At 49.2% G+C, this 16569-nt stretch overlaps 2 protein-coding genes across 14 annotated transcripts in view; one reads left to right on the top strand and one right to left on the bottom strand.

Annotated features, from left to right (window-relative positions):
- The window catches only part of PRPF40B (pre-mRNA processing factor 40 homolog B), a 41829-nt gene extending 30702 nt beyond the window's left edge, over nucleotides 1–11127 (top strand). The window contains exons 24-29 of one of the 5 annotated variants that reach the window (XR_008315711.1): nucleotides 944–1046; nucleotides 1271–1332; nucleotides 6628–6756; nucleotides 6923–7050; nucleotides 7837–7982; nucleotides 10801–11127. Coding sequence is in view for 3 of the 5 variants with exons in the window: in XM_053293838.1 (XP_053149813.1) it covers nucleotides 944–1046; nucleotides 1271–1332; nucleotides 6628–6756; nucleotides 6923–7015 (387 nt within the window). In the remaining 2 variants the exon portion in view is untranslated. Of the gene's footprint in view, nucleotides 1–943; nucleotides 1047–1270; nucleotides 1333–4346; nucleotides 4796–6627; nucleotides 6757–6922; nucleotides 7674–7836; nucleotides 7983–10800 lie in introns of those variants that run through there. The other 4 variants (XM_053293838.1, XR_008315712.1, XM_053293839.1 and 1 more) reach the window with 4 other exon arrangements.
- FMNL3 (formin like 3) overlaps nucleotides 10638–16569 on the bottom strand; it is a 142371-nt gene continuing 136439 nt past the window's right edge. For 4 of the 9 annotated variants that reach the window (XM_053293835.1, XM_053293831.1, XM_053293832.1 and 1 more), the window contains one exon: nucleotides 10638–16464. In XM_053293835.1, the coding sequence (XP_053149810.1) occupies nucleotides 16295–16464 (170 nt within the window). In that variant the 3' untranslated portion in view covers nucleotides 10638–16294. The remainder of the gene's footprint in view (nucleotides 16465–16569) is intronic. The other 5 variants (XM_053293834.1, XM_053293836.1, XR_008315708.1 and 2 more) reach the window with 3 other exon arrangements.

Genomic DNA, 16569 nt, shown 5'->3' with positions numbered 1-16569 from the left:
TAGTGCAGGGGTGGACACTAGGTTGCTTGGGAGCTACTGGTGGCTGCTAAACTTGTCTGAAGTACCTCTCTAGATGTTTGAGCTTACTTTTCCCTTCCCCCTCCCCTCCGCTCCCCTTCCAGACAATACTGCAAATCTGATTGGCTGACTGAGTGGGGTATGGTCATGCCATTTTAAATCTCTCTCTCAGTTGTTTTACTTGTTCTCCCATTTGTGTTCTTCATTCCCATCCCGTTTCTTCCCCCCACAAAGCAGACTCTTTTGTTCCTCTCCTCTCCTGCAGCAAAATTATTCTGCTGGAATTCAGTGGTGAATAAAATCTCTTTATTCTGTAGAATGAAAGCTGCCATTTTGTGACTGCTCCCCCTCCTCACCTTGCTATGGTGCTGGTAGCTTTCAAGGTTCTGCCAGAATAAAAGTTGCTCCGGGAAGCCCACCCTGTTTTAGTGGATGTGTCGAACATAGCAGAGTATTTTAGAGCTGGAAGGGACTTTGGAGGTGGTCTAGTTCAACCCCCTTCTCAGTGTAGGAAGCTGCTTTAATTCGGAGTCAGGCCATTGGACCGTTTAGACCAGGGATTCGCAGCCTTGGGTCTCCAGATGTTATTGGACTTCAACTTTCATAATCCCCAGCCCCAATGGCGATTGGTTGGGGATTATGGGAGTTGAAGTCCAGTAACATCTGGGGACCCAAGACTGAGAATCCCTGGTTTAGACCATTATTATCTATGCTGAACGAGAGCTGCTCTCTGGGGTTTCAAAGAGAACTCTCTCCCACCCCTACCAGCAAATGCCAGAAATTGAACTTGGGACCTTCTGCATATGAATCAGGTTCTCTCCCACTGAGCTCCAGCCCCTCCCTGTTGATCAGTAGCATGCCCTGGTGTCCAAGTTCCAGCCTGTTCTTCCTTGGGCAATGGTTGAGTCCCGATTTCTCCTCTCAGGGCTCAGAGTCGGGTTCAGACCATCCCCACCGTGCAGCCAAACGCAAGAAACGGAACCACTCTGAATCAGCCGGTTCCGGGGCATCTTCCTCTCCTGATTCAGGTAGGCATGGATGAATTGTCCATGTGGTCTTGTAGGGAATCTAAATGCACCGATTGTGTGAGAGGTCTTTGGAATCTGTGAGATCCTTGCTGTGCATCAATGCCTCCGTCAATCTCGCTTGAAATTGGAAAGGATTGCTGGAGAGTTTGCATGTAGGTATGTTGGACTCGACTAACCCCAGTGGAGGGCAGCACAGTTCTTATCACCTTCTCTTCTGCCCACAGAGCACAGCACCAGACGCTCCAAGAGGCAGAAGAAGAAAAGCAAGAAGAAGAGGCATAAATCGGTGAGTCTGCAGGAGCAGGGGATAGGCGAGGGGGTGGGGAAATGTGTTCAGCGCCACCGTTCCCTGAAAAGATCCATTAGGAAATCTGTGGAAGATGGGGGGAAATCTGTAAGGGCTGCAGGGCTGTGTGAGCACCACAGGATGCTGATCTCTGCCAAAATATCCAAAACTCTGTGCCAAGGAAAGGGGGGGCTCTGTGGTCCCCAGACGTGCTCTGAAGGCACAAGATGTAGCCACTTTGTAGAAGCCAAAGAAGTCTGGGGCTGGTTGGTGACTGGATGGGAGGCCCCCTGGAAGCCCTCTTATGCACCCCACCTTGAGTTTCATCACAGAAGAAAGGTGGAGTATCAGTGCAATAAAAATGCATCTAAGCGAAGCAAATTTGTTTCCAGAGCTTATTCTGTTTCTGCCTCTTATAGGGAATGGTGATGTGCTAGGAAGGTCACGGAAGCCTTGTCCCCCAATCCCAAGAAACCCTGCTCAGTCTCCAGTTGGACTTGGCAAGGCTACAGCCTGCCGGCCTTTAAGCCTCTCTTTGCAGCCTGCCTTTGCATTTACGGGCTAAGAATGTCTTCTTTAGTGAAAGCTTCTCATGGTGCCGAATTCTGCAGCCAATGCAAAACTCTGTGCTTACGCTGGTGTCCCCATCGCAGAATACACACCAGGATCGAGGGGCATCTGCATAAGACAGGACATTAAGGCCAGTTCACACATGCATATAATCATGTGTGAACTACTGAGAGGTGTTATGTGTGAACTGACTCCGCTGAAAAGCAGAGGCGGTACGCCGGTTCTGCCTGTGATATCTCATCTAAGTAAGCCCTGGATGATGCTGAATATGAACATCGGAAACTCCTTTATCCCGAGTCAGACAGGTGGTCCTCCTAGCTCAGGCTTGCCAGTACTGGCTAGCAGAGGCTCTCTAGGGATTCGGGGGTGTGTGTTTGTGTCCGCCTTCCCCCAAGCTCTCCCTAGAGATCCCAGGGACTGAATGGGGACCTTCTGCTCTAGCACTGGGTAGGTAGCTTCTGTTTTGCTACTGCAAGGCTGCAAGTGCACCTGTGCCTGGTATATCGCATGTGGTTCTCGTACCCTGGATACTGGCAGCGGAATGTGAGAACTAGTTTCAGTGAAAAGCAATGGAGGCTCCTCGTTTGGGCAGAGGGGGCATTACCCACCTCCTTGCCAGCCCTCCCATTCTCTCACCAAAAATACCATCTTTTCCTCTCTGTCCTCCCCTCTGTGTGTCTACCTCTCTCTTGCTTGGATGAATGTTGCTTTGGGATTTTCACTGCTTGCCAGTAGATGGCACTGGCTCTTGGTCTCCCCGCCCTCCCCCACCTTAAATTCCTTTGTAAAGCCTCTTAGGGTGTTCAGTGGGATCTCTTACCCCCAAATGATGTAATTACCATATTTAGTCACTACCCAAATGGCACCTAATGGCGCAGCGGGGAAATGACTTGATTAGCAAGCCAGAGGTTGCCAGTTCAAATCCCCGCTGGTATGTTTCCCAGACTATGGGAATTGCAGCAGCGATATAGGAAGGTGCTGAAAGGCATCCTCTCATATACTGGAGATGGCAATGGTAAACCCCTCCTGTATTGTTGGCTCTGCAACCACATGGCTCTGTGGTCACCAGGAGTCGACGGCACACTTTACCTTTACCTTTAAATGGCATATTTAGTGCTTCAGCACCAATCAGGATGTGCCTTTATTTTCTCCCCCCAACCCCGAGGGTAGGCAAGGGCTAGCCCTGCCCCCAACCAATCAGAAGTCAGAGTAGCTTACAGGCACCTAAACAAAACCAGCCCAGTCACCTGGTTTCCCAGGATCCTTCTCGGCAGGCTGAGCAGACTTTTTGGAGATCTTTATGCGAAATGGGAGCACTCAGTCTGCTAGCAAATGGAGTTGAGAATAGGTAGGAGCCGTGGCTACCTTTCTCCAGCCTCCTCTTTTCCGGAGGGAAGCCAGCCCTTTTCTCCTCACCCCTATCCAGCCCTCAGGAGGCATTGGATTTCTCCAGCATTTGCTAGGCGCTCTCTTCCTTTCCTTTTTAAAAAATGCCACTAGCAAATCTTGGCAACCTTCAGAGATCTGGAGAATGAGGGGGCAAGTGGGGGCTGATGGTGGACTGGCTCTTCCTCTGGGTACTTCTTTTACAAACATTCAAAGAGCCACTCAAGCAAGTGCACACCGCCCTCCGCCCTTGCTTGGTTCTGGGACTCTGTTCTGGGACTCTTTAGGTTAGTTAGGTTATTCCCATCCCACATATTTCTCTCCCCACCCATTGTCTCTAAAGCACCCGACACAGGTCATAATCACACTTGGCCGTCCGGCACAGTGTGGGCCAGTGGCAACCACACTATGAAGTCCAGGGGTAAGAGCGCCGCTGCTGCTAACTGAGCAAACAGGCACCTCCTTGAAGTGGTGATTCTCTTATGTTTTGCAACTGGGCCTGTCCAGCCCCCAGCACAGCATCCCTCTGGTGGTTGTTGCTGGTGTCGACCTTATGTTTCTTTTTAGATTGTGAACCCAGGGACCCATCTCACTTATTTATTCTATGTAAACTGCTTTAGGACTTTTGTTGAAAAGCAGTATACAAATAGTAAAGTGTGCCGTCGAGTCGGTGTCGACTCCTGGCACCCACAGAGCCCTGTGGTTGTCTTTGGTAGAATACAGGAGTGGTTTACCATTGCCTTCTCCTGCACAGTATGAAATGATGCCTTTCAGCACCTTCCTATATTGCTGATGCCCAGTGTAGGAGTTTCCCATATTCTGGGAAACACACCAGCGGGGATTCGAACCAACAGCCTCCTGCTCTCTAGGCAGCTTGCTACCACGCTTACTCTTACTCTCTCACCTCTCTTGAGGATGAAAGGGAGGGAGGGGGTTACGGCTTCCAAAAAACCCCAAGGCATTTTAACAAAAATTGCTAATTGGACAACTTCAAACTTAATCCTGTTTGAAGTTTATGCAATAGCTTTTATGCAAAAATATTTGTTTTTATTTTTTAGGGGTTCTGAGATTATTGCCTTCTCTTCACGGGCACAGCTTGGAAACCAGGCCAGTTCAAAATAGTCAAGTAGCTCCACCATTCTGTTGGCCTTATGGCAGTCTTTGTTTGCTGTTGGTTGGTTATGTTGTGGGCTGCCTTTTTTTCTTTTTTCTTTTGGTATGTTAGTAGTACTGAGAGGCATTCTCAGCATAAGTTCTGTAGTAGACAGGTTTGCGATTTATGTGGTTTAATTTTCAAATCTGTTAAAGGATTCTCTCAAGCAAAGGTTGCATAGAACTGCAGCCAATTCCATACCGTTTATTCCAAGTAAAGTCTTCATGAACTCATTGGGGCTTACTCCCGTCACTGCTGTGTGCCTAGGACTGCAGCCCAAAGTCCAAACCCAGAAATGTTTATATTGTGAGAAGGGAAGAAATAAGGCTTGCTTCTTAAAATTTAAGTAAGTACTCTGTGTGCGTGTTTGTGATAGGGATGTGCTTGAAGTGTTTCGGCACTTCTATTTCGAGGTGCCAAAATGCTTCGAACTGTCTCGGCCGAATCGTTTTGGCAGGGGGCGAGCTGGAACATTAGGAGGGGGAAGGCAGGCCTTACCTGCTCCTCCATGGCTCCTCCATTGCCCCCTGCCATCCCCAAGCAGCACGGTTTCTATTCAGCAGCCGGCTCTTTGTTTGCCCAGCTGCATCTTGCTTGGAACAGGAAGTTCCCAGCATCCTTTGGGCAGCGCCAGGAAGGAAATGGTGTCTGAACATGTGTGGAAGCCATCTTGAGTGTTCAGGGTGGGAGGCTCAGTCAGGAAAAACACCATTGCTCCTAAATTTGGGGATGAGAAATCAAAGGATGAATATATGAGGGGAATTCCCAGTAAGAATGGGCTCTGGCTGAAGCTAACAAGATGAGGAATGCTTTGGGACATTACTGGCATTGCTTTAAAAGACATTTCCTGCATAATTGTATGCTTGCGTGATGCTTGTGGGGTGCAGTGAGAAATTAAGAGGCTATAGAAGCTATGGTGCAGTTGAAAACAAGACATTGTAGAAGTTGTTTAGAACCAAAAACAAGGCATGTAAGGGGAAGCTAAGAACCAGTCTGAGTACCAGTTGCAGGGGAGTAACAGCAGGAGAGTGGGCATGCCCTCAACTCCTGTCTGGCTTCCAGTGGCATCTGGTGGGCCACTGTGTGAAACAGGATGCTGGACTAGATGGGCCTTGGGCCTGATCCTGCAGGGCTGTTCTTATGTTCTTATGTTCTTAACCAGGATGAGCGAGTAGGCCAGCTATGAAAGGAACGTGCAGAAATCATGACGATGACATGTGACTAGTTGTGGATGATCCCTTCCTGTTGGAGTCAAATTATCCCTTTCATCCTTTGGCCCCTTGCAGAAGTGATAAGAAGTTGGTGCAGCAGCTTGCAAAAGTGATGTGCTCGTGCGGCATAAGGGCCGACGCGATGAATCTGGTGCCATTCATCTTCCTGACTCTAAGGGCAACCCCGGCGATTCCTCCTCACCGCTTCCTGGGTGCTGCTTGTCTGGTCTGCTAGAGTCGCTGGCTGACAATTCTAACAAAGTTCTCCAGGAAGGCCACTCTGTGGGGACGCACCAGGAGCAGCTCCTCCAGTCCTCCTGCGTGCGTGCTGTCGTGCAAGAGCCCACGCAGTTCGGACGGCTGCCCGTGCTCCGGAAGGGCTCTGCAAAATGGGAAATACATGGCCGACCTTCCGCCATGTGTTTCCCATCTTGCAGAGCACTTCTGGAGCACAGGCAGTGCTTGGCAGTCTTAGCCCTCCGGCACAACAGCCTGCTTGCAGGCGGACGGGGGGGAGTCAGGCACGGGCGCCTCCTGGCGCCTCCCCACAGAGCCCTCTCCCAGCAGCACTTGGTTTGTCAGGATCTCAGGCACTGTTAGAAAAAACCACATGGGCGGCAACCTTTACACAGATTCTGACCGGAGGGACAGCAGCCAAAGCACTTGGGCTAGGGGCAAAAGGGGTATGATGGAAGGAGAGTAAGGTGTGTGGGATAAGCACATATTTTTGTACAAGGTGACCTTCTCCACCATTTCTTGGCACAGAATTTTGATCCTTTTAGTGCAGTGTGTTCAAACACACACACACACACACACACACACACACAGAGTCTAAGATCTTCCCAATTGCCTCATCTGTTCTGGTGCTGTCATCTTCCGGCTAGGCCGGGCTAGTGGCCGCCCCACTGGTAGCAGCCCACGGAGCTCCCTGCCAGGCCTTTTGGCCTCCGCAGTTGCAAACTGCTTTCTTTACAGAACAGCCCTGAAAGCGAAGCTGAGCACAAGAAGGAGCCGAGCCGGCCTGAAGAGTGGGAGCGAGAGAAGGCCCCTCCGCGACCTGAGGGTAGAGGCCACTCCCCTCCCCGAGGCCCCAGGAGGGAGCGGGTGAGCCTTGGCTGGAGGCAGAGCCCCCAGGACTGGCGGGGGGGGCGGGGCGGGGAAGCCGGGCGTTCTGCAAGGGCTGGCAAGAGGGTGGGGCGAGCCTTGCGCGGACACCTTCAGGGTGGCAGCCGCACTGGCGTTGCCTCACACAGGCACCTTTTCTTGGCAGAGTGGCTGGGATACCTCAGAGAGCGAGGAGCTGAGTGAGGGCGAGCTGGAACGTCGGCGCCGGACTCTGCTGCAGCAACTGGGAGACCAGTAACCGCCACGGTCTCTCTGGAGGCTCCCTCGTCACACGTGAGACCCAGCCTGGCCCTTGTTCCTGCATAGGTCCTGCCTTCCTTTGGCCTGGATGGCCTCCAAGCCAAGGGGGTGCCTGTGTTGCTCTGGCCGGAGCCTGCATGGTTGAACCACAACCCTGTATTTGAAACGTTCACCTGCTCCTGAGTTGGGAGCGGGCCCTGCCTGTTGGTGGGGATGAGCTCCGTCACCTCCCTCTGCCTGCACGGAGCACTAGGACAGGGCGAGGGGTCTAGGTGCATCCCCTAGACCTGGAGGGCATCTCCAGAAGTCAGAACCAGCTCTCCAATCCAGCCAGAAGAGGGGGGTAGGCTCCTCCTCCCTGCATCAGCTGGCAACCTTGCCCAGGAGCGAATGGCATCTCTTCTCAGCATCCCCCGAGGCCTCAGCAGCTTGGAGCCTCCTTGGCCATGTTCTGGCCTGGCCAAGCCCACCTAGTTCTGGCATCAGCCCTGCGTAGTCAGCATGGGTTTGGAGGCAGGGATGGGGTGTGTAGGTCTGTTCTGGAAGATTTGTCCCTGTGACTGGGTCCCTCTTCCTGGTTGCAGTATCCTTTTGTGTTTGGGGGATTCAACGGGGTTTTTAAGATAATATTTATAATAAACCTGGACTGGAAGGAACATTTTGTGTTCTCCTGTAGAGGAGTGGTTTGAATTGGGGATTGGCCCCATGTCGGTATAGAACTGGGACTATCCCTTCCATAGACACTTAGAAAAACCCCTGGGTTGCTTTATTAACACTGTTGGGTGCTGAGCTCTGAGACTGACTCTGAATCTTTCACAGTGGAGGGCTCTGGAGAAGAGCAGTGTGGATCTTCCATATGTCGGCTTGTAGCATTACGCATAGACACGAAAAGGAAGGAGAGGGTGCAGGTTACAAAAGAAGAGATGTGTGGAATAACCTAGTTGCATATGCTGACTGAAGCCCTAGTATGTATATTTATGATCTATTAAAAGCAATGCATCCTTCAATAAGAATAAGCAATTACACAGAAAGCCACCTTCCACTGAGTCAGACCATTGGTTCACCGAGCTCAGTAGTGTCCACTCTGACTGGCAGCCGCTCTCCAGGATTCTAGGCAGGAATTCTCCTTCACCCTGCCTGGATATGCCCAGGATTGAACCTGGAACTTCCCGAATGCAAAGCAGTTGCTCTGCCACTGAGCTACGGCCCCCGTCCCCCAATTCTGCTTAATTGTGCAATCCAGCAAACTGTGCGAGCTTGGACCCATGTGCTCATTTGCACAACTGCTTGTTCTTGTGGAGGGATAGTGTGCTCTCATTCTACTGAAGACATGCAGAAGTTGTTCCCGTGACCAGCTCTACCTGGGCTAGTGGAGCCTGACATGGATGGAGCTGCGCTTGAGAGCCGCCGGGATCGGGGACCGATCCCAGCACTCTTCGGCTGGATAGCCCAGGTTTTTTACCCGGAAGTAAAGTAAGATAGGAGGGCACACACGGACCCTCCTCTCTCACTGCCTGGTCATGTGGGCTGCCAGCATCCATGTCAACGATAGAGGCCGGCGGGAGGAGCGACTCGCCCTCTAGCGTTTCTACAATGTGCTGCTTGTGCAGTGCGGGTAGGGATTCCTGCAGGCCGGGCTGGGTTTCCCTGGGCTCCAAATGGCCGTACTACTCGCATAGCAGGGATCATGTGGGTGGCTGAGCAGCCTGGCAGCAGGATCACTGGCGGTCATGCGGGGACAGGTAGGAACAACCCTGCCTCACCCAACCCTCCCAGGTCCTGGGTTTGATGGTTGTGAGAATGACCTCACAGTATGCATAGGTTAGTTTTGGTGGCTGACATCCATATTAACGGTGCCGAGTTCCAGAATAACACTGGGCCATCACTCAGCTGGGGGTGATTTTTGACGATCTCCCCTGCAGCCCAACTGTGCTATACAAAAATATGTCCCCAGGCATTGCATTATGGTGACACTCATTGGGCTTTAGAGGGAAGTGGAGATTGTCAGGAATTGCTCCTTCCCTTTGCTCATGTGGTGGTGCAGTGTTCCTCTGGAACTCAGCACAATTGCACCAGCACAGTGCTACTCTGGATGTCAGCCAGTGCTTGCATCTGTGTCATTCTGCAACACACACACCCACCCCACCCCATACACACTTTGCCTTCCTTTTATCCGTTATGCAAACATGAAGTCCAAGAGTGCAGCGTAAGATTGGCAGCCAGAGAATCGCAGATTTTGTTTTTGAAAGGCAGGTTTCTAGACATCATGTTACGTAAGGAATTTGGAAATGTGAGTATAATCTGGTGAAGGCTTAAGAAACAAGCAAAAAGAGATCTGATTAGACATAGTAGTAGCCGGAGAGGAAGGCAAATAGCTTCTCCGTCATCCCTTTGCCTCTTGTTTGCGTTTGGATCATTTCAAGGGCTTAATCCTCTGGATCAGCCGATGTGTGCATTTGGGATTTAAGCTAGGGAAACTCAGTCTGATCACGGAGTAGGATTGCCAATCTTTTTCTGATGGGTCATTTATGCCCCTAACAGCTGCACAACAGGCAGAAACGGATAGAGGAGAGGTCTATCAATGGCTGCTAGTCAGAGGCAGGATGCTTCTAAATACCAGTTGCAGGGGAGTAACAGCAGGAGAGAAGGCATGCCCTGTGTGCTTCCCAGAGGCATCTGGTGGGCCACTGTGTGAAACAGGATGCTGAGCTAAATGGGCCTTGGGCCTGATCTAACAGGACTGTTCTTATGTAAACTGGACATCCCAACCTTTTCTCCACATGCAATGGAGGAGAGGCTTTCATGGATCATTTGTTTGCTTATTGGCCTTTATGCAGATAAAGCACAGGATTCCTGCCAGGAGAGATATTGTTAGTTTGACTTAGGACCCTGGTTCTCTGCATAGATACATGTCTCTTCTCCAGATTTGTAGAATCACTGTCCCCATACTTAGGGCTCATTCCTTATCTTTTTATGAGAAAAACCTCTAGATATGAGCAATTCTGACCATTCCCAGGCAGGAACCCCACGGCAAAATTCATTATTTGAAGAATCTGCTTGGGGACAGATGACCACTGGCTAGGGTTTGTTTTCCAGCCATCCTGACCACAGGATTTTCTGCCAACTATGTCCATGATGAGTCCACTTGTCCATGAGAATCCCTGGCCAGTATTTTGGGTGGGGAGAAGATGGCAGCATCTCACTCTTTCTGTTTGGCACAATGTGTGCTAAAAACAAGTGTGGCTTGCAGGACAATTTGTGAGTGGTCTATCTCTGGATACAACACACACACACACACACACGGTGCCCTTTGAACGACCGATATCATGTTATGAACGTAACGTCGCCTTCCACAGAGTCAGATCTACTGGTCCATCTAGTCCAGTACTGTCTACTCTGATCTGCAGCAGCTCTCCAAGGTTTCAGACACTGGGGTTGGTCCTCAGACCTCCAGCATGCAAGGCAGTTGCTGTACCACAGACTATGCCGATGCCGCCACCCCCTAAAGTATTGGTAGTGTAAATGGGTGTAGGAGGAAAATGCAGGCTGGTACAGAATAGATGTTGCATCTGTTCATCCTCCTCCCTCATTTCCAGATGAACTCAGCTCCTCTCTTCACCTGACAGATGGCTAGTACCTGTATTTAGTGCTGAAAGCACAGCTTCACCCATAGGGTAGAGGATTTTCTTCCTTATAGCAAACAAGAAAAATAAATAAATCACATCCTCACAGACAAGTGGAAAACCTTTTTTTTCCCCTTTTCCTTTTCTCTCCCATTATTAGAAATTCTGTACAGTACAACGGGGAGGGAGGCACCAGCTTATCATATAGTCAATAATATTTCACATGTACAAAAAGTTACATCTAACTACAGAAAAGGACTACAATGGAGTGGATACGCTGTAAACTGTCTGCAAGCAACACCAGGAAAACCCCTTCCTGCTCAGATGTAACCTTGCCCATCAGCTGTGGCAAAGGCCTTTGGAGGGGCTGGTTGGTCCCTTTTGCTTATTTTTTTTTTAAAAGTGTTTGTTGGCTTCAGAAATCAGAGTGGTTGCAGCCCACCCTGCCCTTTCCACTTAGCATTAAAATAGTGTTGATTGTTACGTCCATCTCTAAGGACAGTTTCATACTTGCCCTTGCTAAAGCTTCGTCTTGACAATAGAAAAATGACTATTCCGTTGTGTGAATGGCAGTGTCTCTCTTGTGCCAAGCAGGAAACCTGAGATGTTTGATCCATGTGTTGGAAGAAGAAATACCAATCAACCAGCCACCGAGTCACATTTCCTCAAATCTGAAAATTGTAACATGACGTTGAGAAAGATGTGCTTTTGGGGTTTGGTTTCGGGTTTTTTGGAGAAACATGCCACTGTCTTCTGAACAGGGCTGACTCACAGGTGCATGTACATGAGTGATGCTTCTCCATTGCTTATCAGAATTGTCATCTTGGGTCATAACAAGATCTGATTAGGCTAGCATTCTGTTTCCACAAGCAGCCAGCCAGATGCCAGAAAGAGGCTCACAAACGGGGATGAAAGCTGGCATTGTTGTTTTGTCCCCGATATTTATAGGAATGTGCTGCCTTTGGAGCTGCTAGTTAGCTATTATAGCCCTTGCACAGTGGTGAACTAACACCACTGGAAAGTATTCCATTTACGATGTCATGGAAATTCCCCCTGTGGTTGATGGATGATGGCTCATTCCAACAGGCTGTGGTCATTGTGTGATGAATGTACATGTGTGAAAGAAGCCTGCCAGTGGCTGATGATTAAAATAGTAACCAAGAGTGTGGATACTCAGAACCACCCATTAATACAGGCGTAGAGCTCCTTCAGCTTTGGAGGGCAGCACACTTCAAGAGCCACCCATCTTGTCAGCCCTCCAGGCACAGAGAATGCTCTTGAGGGGGCATGTTTTCAGGGGGTCTTGGGAGCATACTTGTAGTGTGTGCAGGAACTAGCCCTGGAAAGAAAGGGCAAAAGAGTTTGAGGCAGCTCTGATTGGCGGACCTGGCTGACCCTGGTCTCCTCATTCACATCCCAGTCCTCCCCTGCACATTACTTGGGCGTAAGTGGAATTGAACTCTCTGGCCCCGCATTCCTCCAGCTGTACAAAGGTGGTTGTACAACCAGACCTACTCAGATTTCCTCAGCTGCTGTTCCACCCAAATACACGCATCCTGTCACCAGCTTCCTTATTCATGGTCCCACTCTCCCCTTTTTCATTTTTAACTCAAATGCCTTAACTTGCTCATCTCTTCTCCCAGGATTCTACTCTACCTGCCCTCCCTATTCCAGTCTTGCTTGCTTGGGTCACCCAAGTTCATACAAAAGACTCCACAAAGCTGTCTCTAAAACACCAAGGTGGCACTCCAATTTTTAGGGCTGCCCTTGATGTGGTTACAAACAGAGTCCTAGTGGGCAGAGACCATCACCCCACTAGTCTAAGCAGCACTTAGTACTTAGCAGCAGATTAAGACTGCTAATCTGGAAAACAAGGACAGCCTTCATTCACACGACTGTTCACACGGATTAGAATCTCAATTTTGCCTTTTAAAACCAACCCCCTTGTTTACCTGTTGAGTCTTACAAGGGAGTTGAAGGCAGTCATGCAAACGAGTCCACAAAAGTTACTAAGACCGAAAACTATGAACTAGCTAGCCCACCTACTCAAATCTCTGTGTAATTTGTAGCCTAACTTTGTTATCTGCTTAGTTATCTGGAAACAATAATTAGAACCAGTGAGTAGGTGAGTGAGTGGCTAGTTACACTCCTGCTTAAATGCCAATAAGGAGGCAATCAGTCCTGGGTAAATGTCTATGAATGTGCACCCACAAAGAACTAGAAAGAAATCTGGCTAACCACTATTGGAAACAGAATGCAGGACATGGCCAGATCCAGTAAGCAAAGCGTTTTCCAACCTGGGTCTCCAGATGTTGTTGGCCGACAGTTCCCATCATCCCCAGCCACCATGGACAAGGACAAGGCCATTATGGTTGGGTATTCTGAGTATTGTAGTCCCACAAGATCTGGGGACCCGAGTTTGAAAAGGTCTGCAGTAAAGTAATACTTCTGTTCCTTTCCTGGTGCTGCTCATCCCAGTTGGGAACCATGCTGATGCCATGAGGCTGCTGTCAGGGATAAGCAGAAAGGGTCAGGCACTACCCTATCTTTCCTTACTCCACCACAGAGATGAGGAGAAGGGGGTAGCCACCTTTCCCAGCATGCGAGGCAGCTGAGCTTCATGGTTTGCAATAAGGCACATAAGGGATATCGCCCCAGGACAGGGGCAGGTAGTGGCACCTCTAGCAAAACCCAAGTCTGGTTCCCAGCTTGAATCATTGGCTTGTGATGAGGAAAATAGACTGAAGGTTTTTCAAGGAGGTACCCAGTCTCTGGAAGGAAGCCGGCTCTCCTTCACTTCAGGGGCTCAGTCACATAGCTGATTTCAGTGTTGCTTCAGTGGAGATTTGCTCCTCCTCTCAGCTCGTAATGAAGAGGTAAGGCTGGGAAGGCTCCGTGCAAGTCATCGGTAAGAACTGGCAGCCGCAATTCTGTCAACTACCTCTTGATGTAGGTAGATAGTGGCTCTAACATAACAGTTCCATGTTGGAAGTGGAGATTGCTGAACTGAGCTGGGTGGCGTTTCTGTGAATACTTGTGCTCCGTCCGTCCATCCCCCTGATGATTTGGAACATGCTTTGGATTTTTTTTAAAGTTTGAAAACAGTTTACAAAACATTCTAAGTCAAACTGTTGCATTCACAGGCCAGAAATCAAAAGCAAAGTATATCCAGCATACAATGATGGCAAAATAAAATAATCATAATAAGTCTAGGATCTGGCAACGTCTGACAAAAAGCCAATTTCACACAGCCCCAAAACTGGAAGACCCCCCATTCTGCTCTGCTGCACAGTGCTCCCAACCTCCGTGAAGTGTCAGGGTCACTTGCTCAGGATAGAGTCCTAGGCATGCTTCCTCAGGAATAAGCCCCATTGAACTCAACAGGCCATAATTTTGAGTAGGCATGCATGGAGTGAGCATATGAAGCTGCCTTAGGCCCATCTTGGCCAGAACTGTCTACTCTGATTGGTATTGGCTTTCCATGGCCTCAGGCAGAGGCCTTTCCAGTTATTCTTCTACCTGGATCCTTGTATCTGAAGAATTTGGGGACTGACTCAGGAATGTTATGAATGGAAAGCATGTGCTCTGCCGGCGCCCCTCTAAAGTACAGGCTTTGCACCCCTGGGGCTCTCCCCTATGTGCAAGCCTAGCAAGAACGGCAGGCCTTACACCACAGAGCTGCATTTTCATGGGGGCACACTGGCTTAGCCATAAGGCACTGGGTTCCCTGCAAGGGGCACTGCAACTCTTCAGCATGGTTTATTGTATACAGAAGCTAAAGGTAGGGGGTGCTTCTGGCATGATTAGGGCGCTGCAGTGTCAAGCACTGCCGTTTTCCACAGGTTGCCCAGTCAAAAAGGATTCCCTGCGTCCTTCCTGATCGAGTGGTTGAGCTGATTTCTGCCACACCCAGGTGACCAGGATGCCATTAGCAGTCTGAAGTCACATAGGAACATTCTGCTTGACAAATGCTCTTGTTGTGTGTGGTTATAACCATGATTCATTCACAGCCTGTTAAAAACAACAACAGCAAAACATGGCTGGGGCCACCTGGTTTGGCCTTGGAAAGAAACGTGGCTGTGCCTTCAACCTTAAATCCAGGCAAGAAGCCAAATTCTTAATACTATGTTGGAACCAGCCCTGCCTAAAAATCCCCTTCTGTGCTGTAAGACCTACAGAATACTCTTTAATGTAACCCTAATTGCTTCCTGCTTCCAGGAAGTGGCTAAAACCCACAGGCAGGCAGGCTGCTTCCCTGAATTAAAAAAACACAGATGCAACCCTGCTTTCATTGTCAAATGGCTTTATCCTAATGTGCGCGGCAGCTCTAATGCCTTATGGGCAAAAATCTTTGGTCAGAAAAAAAATTCAAGCTTAAGAGGGGAGAAGGCGAGTCCCCTTGTTTTGATTGTCTCAAGAAGTATTATGGCCTCTGGTGGCAACGCACCAATTGTTTCAAATGCTACAAGAGCTGGTCCCACCATGTGCTAAGGTGAGGGAGCTGCCAGAGGCAGCAAGCTTTGGACACTCTTAAAGCCGCAGGGTGGGAAACGGAGGTTTGGCCCCTGTGGTAAAAACCACTAGGCAATTCTTTGGCACAAGCTCTGCTGAAAGGAACAAGGATTCATACCATTCATGTCAATGAGGTTTGCCTTGGAGAATTTTCAGCCCCATGTTCAATCGGGGGAAGTGGGGGGAGGATATTTTGTTACTCCATTTACCCTGTGTTTGGATTCTGTGTCAGCCATCAGTGGATTCAAGATGGCTCCTATTTTTAATCCACTAGGAAGCTTTCTGGGCTGTATTTCTAGGCTAAACTTTCGATTTCCCACTTCCGGTATCAAAATGTCTTGGGCTAGTTTTGATGAGAGCAACATTCATGCATAACATAGCCATCAGTGCTTGTTTAGAGGGCTTCATGGGGATTTAGAACACAACTTGATTTGTTCTGGGAAAAGTGATGGCATTTGGTCCAGCAACTAAAAAGAGCTGCATATAAATACTGCACACTAAGTGAAAGCCGAATTTGGTCCTTTGAATAATAATAATATTAATAATATATAATATAACAAAACTTGGGCAATGTCAACAGTAGCCTGCAGCCTCCACAGGATCTTCTCTTGTGATCATCAAGGGTTGGTGCATCACTGTAGTTTTCCTGCTGTGCCAACACCAGGATTCTTGTGTGCAGTTGTTGAGACTTTGGTCTGAAGGTTTTCCCTTTTGCAGAAGGGTTCCAGTGGTTTTTTGAAGGCTATAAGGCCTAGCTTCCATACTTCTCAATGCCAGCTCGCAGTCTGCTCTGAGAAGACCACAGTATTGCTGAAGACTGCTCCTTAAAAATACGCTGTTCCTCAAGGCTAACGCCACCCTCAAAGGTCTTCTGCTGGTATGACTTCCCCCACTGTTGCCATGTGTCTGGATCCAGGCAGGGATGATGGTTGTTGCCTGTCCACCAAGGAAAAGTTGCTGGAAATGCAATTCTGGTCTGGATGCTGCAAAGACTGAAGAGCTAGAAAGGGAAGTCAGCTGCTTGCCAGCCAAAGGCACTTCGATCTAACCAGAAGTGTCTTGACTTTCAGAGCGGAGGACAGCAGGAGCAGGGGCTGATGAGAATGATCATCTATGTACAGATTTTTTTTAAAAAATCCACCTTAAATAATAAGAGCATAACAATAATACTGTTGTAGTAAGGCACTTCCTAAAGGTCCCTTTGGTTCTTCTGCTGATAATCTTCGAAAAGGTGGGGGTTTTGGCAAACGAGAACTAGGTCTGGGCCGTTGGAATGCAGCATTAGCCTGTTGGAAAGGCAGGGCGTGCAGGGCTGTATGGGAAGAAGAAACAGCCAGTCAATACAGGGAGCAGAGAACTACCAGAGAATCCACACAGAAGCTGTTGCTCATGATGGCTTGAGACATTCTGCAAGACT

Source organism: Hemicordylus capensis, chromosome 2 (assembly GCF_027244095.1).
Source record: "Hemicordylus capensis ecotype Gifberg chromosome 2, rHemCap1.1.pri, whole genome shotgun sequence".
Lineage (NCBI taxonomy): Eukaryota > Metazoa > Chordata > Lepidosauria > Squamata > Cordylidae > Hemicordylus > Hemicordylus capensis.
This window is presented reverse-complemented; position numbering and strand designations above follow the sequence as displayed.